At 32.2% G+C, this 3399-nt stretch overlaps 1 protein-coding gene across 2 annotated transcripts; it reads left to right on the top strand.

Moving 5' to 3' along the window:
- LOC109358591 (RING-H2 finger protein ATL40-like) lies at positions 1270–2559 on the top strand. Of its 2 annotated transcripts, XM_019602907.1 has the most exons (2): positions 1270–1963; positions 1997–2559. In XM_019602907.1, the coding sequence occupies exons 1-2, from the start codon at positions 1448–1450 to the stop codon at positions 2171–2173; spliced, it is 693 nt and encodes a 230-aa protein (XP_019458452.1). In that variant the 5' UTR covers positions 1270–1447; the 3' UTR covers positions 2174–2559. The 2 variants fall into 2 exon arrangements, with proteins under 2 accessions (XP_019458452.1, XP_019458451.1); XM_019602906.1 differs by having other exon boundaries at positions 1274–2559.

Below are 3399 nucleotides of genomic sequence, written 5' to 3'. Positions count from 1 at the left end.
CCTACCTACCATAAAAGCCCATGAGCAAAAGAGAAATGATTAACAAGCAAAACAAAACAAGATAATAAGCACCAGCATGATATCATGTCTATTAGATAACAACATGACTCACAAGCTTGACTCATATTTCCAATGCCATAACAAAAGCTACCTGAATCCCAAAAAGTTTATGGGCTTATCTAATAGTATTCTATAAAATATTAATTTATTTTTTATAATTTTTTTCCAATTAAATGATGCATTTTGATTGGCTTGAAACACTAATAAAGACGAGAGATCTTCATCATAACAGTGTGTGACATAAATATAATCCCGACCTATATATATGCCAGAGAGACCGGTCTTCTTAAAAAGAGAGATGAATCTCCTCTAGGTAGAAAAGATAGAGGTGAAAGTCATCAACATAGATTTTAAAATGTATAACACCAAACTTAGGTTTTAATTTGTCCAATTAATAATTCTACTAAAATTTAACAAAATGAAATATAAATAATGAGAACATGCACCAACTCGTTTTCACATGGATTAGAAGTCATCAACTACTCACCCCGTGTCTCGGGACGTCGGTTTCACTACATGATCATTATTTATAATTTATAAAGTATAAAAAGTTAGATATAAGAATAGTAAATAAATAAAAAAATAGATGTGATATATATTATATTAAAAATGTTTGACTCTTATACAATTATACATGTGGGTCAGTGGGTGGTTTTTAGATATGGTATATATCTCATTCTTCTCGCTTATAGTCTATTATTTATAAATCAAATCGTCTAAAAAGAACCTTACTTTATGAGACATGGCCGGATACTTATATTTTCATTTTATGGATTCAATACTAAATTTTTTATAAGTAACAGTCTGAATTCTTATAATTCGAAGCAACATCTCTATTGCAAAAAAATAACAATCCTCTATCTCTTGTTCCTTTTCCCACTTATTCTTACAAGAGATAAAGAATTTACAATGTGAAGAATGGACATAAATCTCATTCTATGTCTTGAATTAATCATATTGTTATTTTTTTTAAATTTTATTTTATTAGTTAGTAATATATGATTGGTCTAAGATAAGAAATGAAATATCATTTGAGACATATGATTCCTATCAAAAAGGTGCTTATAAAAAAATGCCTAAGGGTCAATGTTCAACAGTCAACTCTGGACAAATTGGGAGTTTCTTGTTAGTTAAGACCACATGACTTTTATAGCTAGCCACAATAGATGAAGAATCCAAAAGAAAAAGCAAAAGACTTTAGAGTTTGCCTATTTCTCACTCCATACGCGTTCCACATAGCTACCAACTCACCAAAGTCACTACCCCATTATCACCAATTAAAACCAAAACACAACTTCATTCAAACACACAATATATCAAACAAGATAACTAATTAAACACCCTCACTTCCTTCTTCTATCACACAAACACACTTTTTTCTCTAGCCATGAGTTTCTTTGATGAACTACAAGGTCATGACTCAACCTCAAACCTCAATGGCAAGGGTCACAATAATGGCTTCAATAAAAAGATATTGCTCGCAGCCATAATTTTCTTATCAATAGTCTTAGTTTTGGTTTTTGCACTTCATCTCTATGCAAGGTTTGTTCTACGGCGCCAAGCGCGTCGTAGAGCGGCCATTCACCATCTTAGTCTCACTGTGGCACATGTTCATGCCCAAACAAGTGAACCACACAACACAGGACTCGACCCTTTAGTCATCAAGGCTCTTCCCATGTTCATCTTCAAGAGAAAAGGAGAAGACCAAGATTATGATGAGTGTGCCGTGTGTTTGAGTGCTTTAGAGAATGAAGAAATGGTGAGATTGTTACCAAATTGTAAGCACACTTTCCATATTGATTGCATTGATACATGGTTAGCTTCGCACTCTACATGTCCAATTTGTAGAACCAAGGCTGAACCGCGGCTCGAACCGCAGCCGCGTGAGGGTCCTAATGGCTTGGTTCTTCATGGTGCACCAACGGCTCCACTATTGGTTGAACCCATAGAAGGTACATCAGATGGTACTACTGTATGTGGGTCACCCAAAATCAATGGTTCTAATTCAAGATTTAGTTCATTCCGAAGGATTCTTAGTAGGGAAAGATCATCTAGGAGAATTCAACCTTCTAGCCATGACGATATTGATCGTGATTTAGAGAGACAAGGATAAGGTTTTAAATCTTGATCACTATGCACTCATAATTTGTCGTGAAAGTCAATCAGAATATTACATTTTGTTTTTTTTAATTTTCTTTTATTCATGTGACAATATATGATTGACTCAAGATAGAGAATGAGATACAAATTGGAGACACAATCTCTATATACGGAAGCCTGAGGCCAAATTAAAACATTGACTAGGTACCATGTCTACATCTACTATTGTTCATTTTTTAATTACACATATTGATATTATTAGAAGGAGATTGCAAAAAGAAAAGGAGTTGGGGAAGGTGATGCATGCAATGAATTGGAAATTGTTTTGTACATGAAAGTCAAATATGAGAGATTTTGTATTGAAATTGATTGCTCATGTTTTTATTATACTTTCCATAAGAGTCTTGGTGTTTGGTAACCTATTGTAAGGTAGTTAAAGATCGCTGATGATATAATATGAAGAGATTAGGTGGTAGCCCCATGTGATGTAAGCTTAGCAAATATTAACTTACCCTTTTTTAATTCTTCTATGTTTTTTTATTTATTGTTTGCTTTATTTTATTGGTGGTCCATAAGTGAATGAGCTTAGGGGGAAGGCAAGAACTAATATCCAGATATTTATGATTCCTGTTCACTTGCTCCTATTAAAATTATTGGATTAACAAGAAATGAATCTTGGGTTGTTGATTTAATTTCAATGATAGTGTCACGAAGAATTAAATTCAACCATTTTGTCATTTTTTAGAGAGTTATATGGGTTTGTATTATGTGCCCATACGACTAAAAAGAAAGCAAATTATATATCTATTTTTATTATAAATGCTTATTTTCGTTTCAAAATTTGTCTTTCTACAATGTAAATTAAACTTGTGCTCGTGGTGACACAATAAATAAAAAAATTTAATATGTATATACTAATAGTGTAAATGTTTTTTGTATTGCCAGTAAATCATCTATATTGATTTATTAACCACTATTGACTTTCAAACAAAATTAATATAAATCAATGGTGGATGATATAGTGATAGTGTAAAAAACTTTACACTGTAATGCACAAATTTTAAACTCTAAATAAAACTTATGTTATATTTAACATGCTTCAAATCAAGCATAGAGCCTAACCTGGATTTGAATCTTCCCTCTCTTGGATAAATTATTTTGTGGTTTAGGATCAAAGTTCGGGACCAATGATCTTAAACACATTTAGATTTGTGATTATGCATTATAGAACTATGATCT

The sequence above is a fragment of the Lupinus angustifolius genome, chromosome LG10 (genome assembly GCF_001865875.1).
Source record: "Lupinus angustifolius cultivar Tanjil chromosome LG10, LupAngTanjil_v1.0, whole genome shotgun sequence".
Taxonomy (NCBI): Eukaryota; Viridiplantae; Streptophyta; class Magnoliopsida; order Fabales; family Fabaceae; genus Lupinus; species Lupinus angustifolius.
Note: the sequence above shows the minus strand (reverse complement) of the source record. Positions and strands in the feature narration are given on the sequence as shown.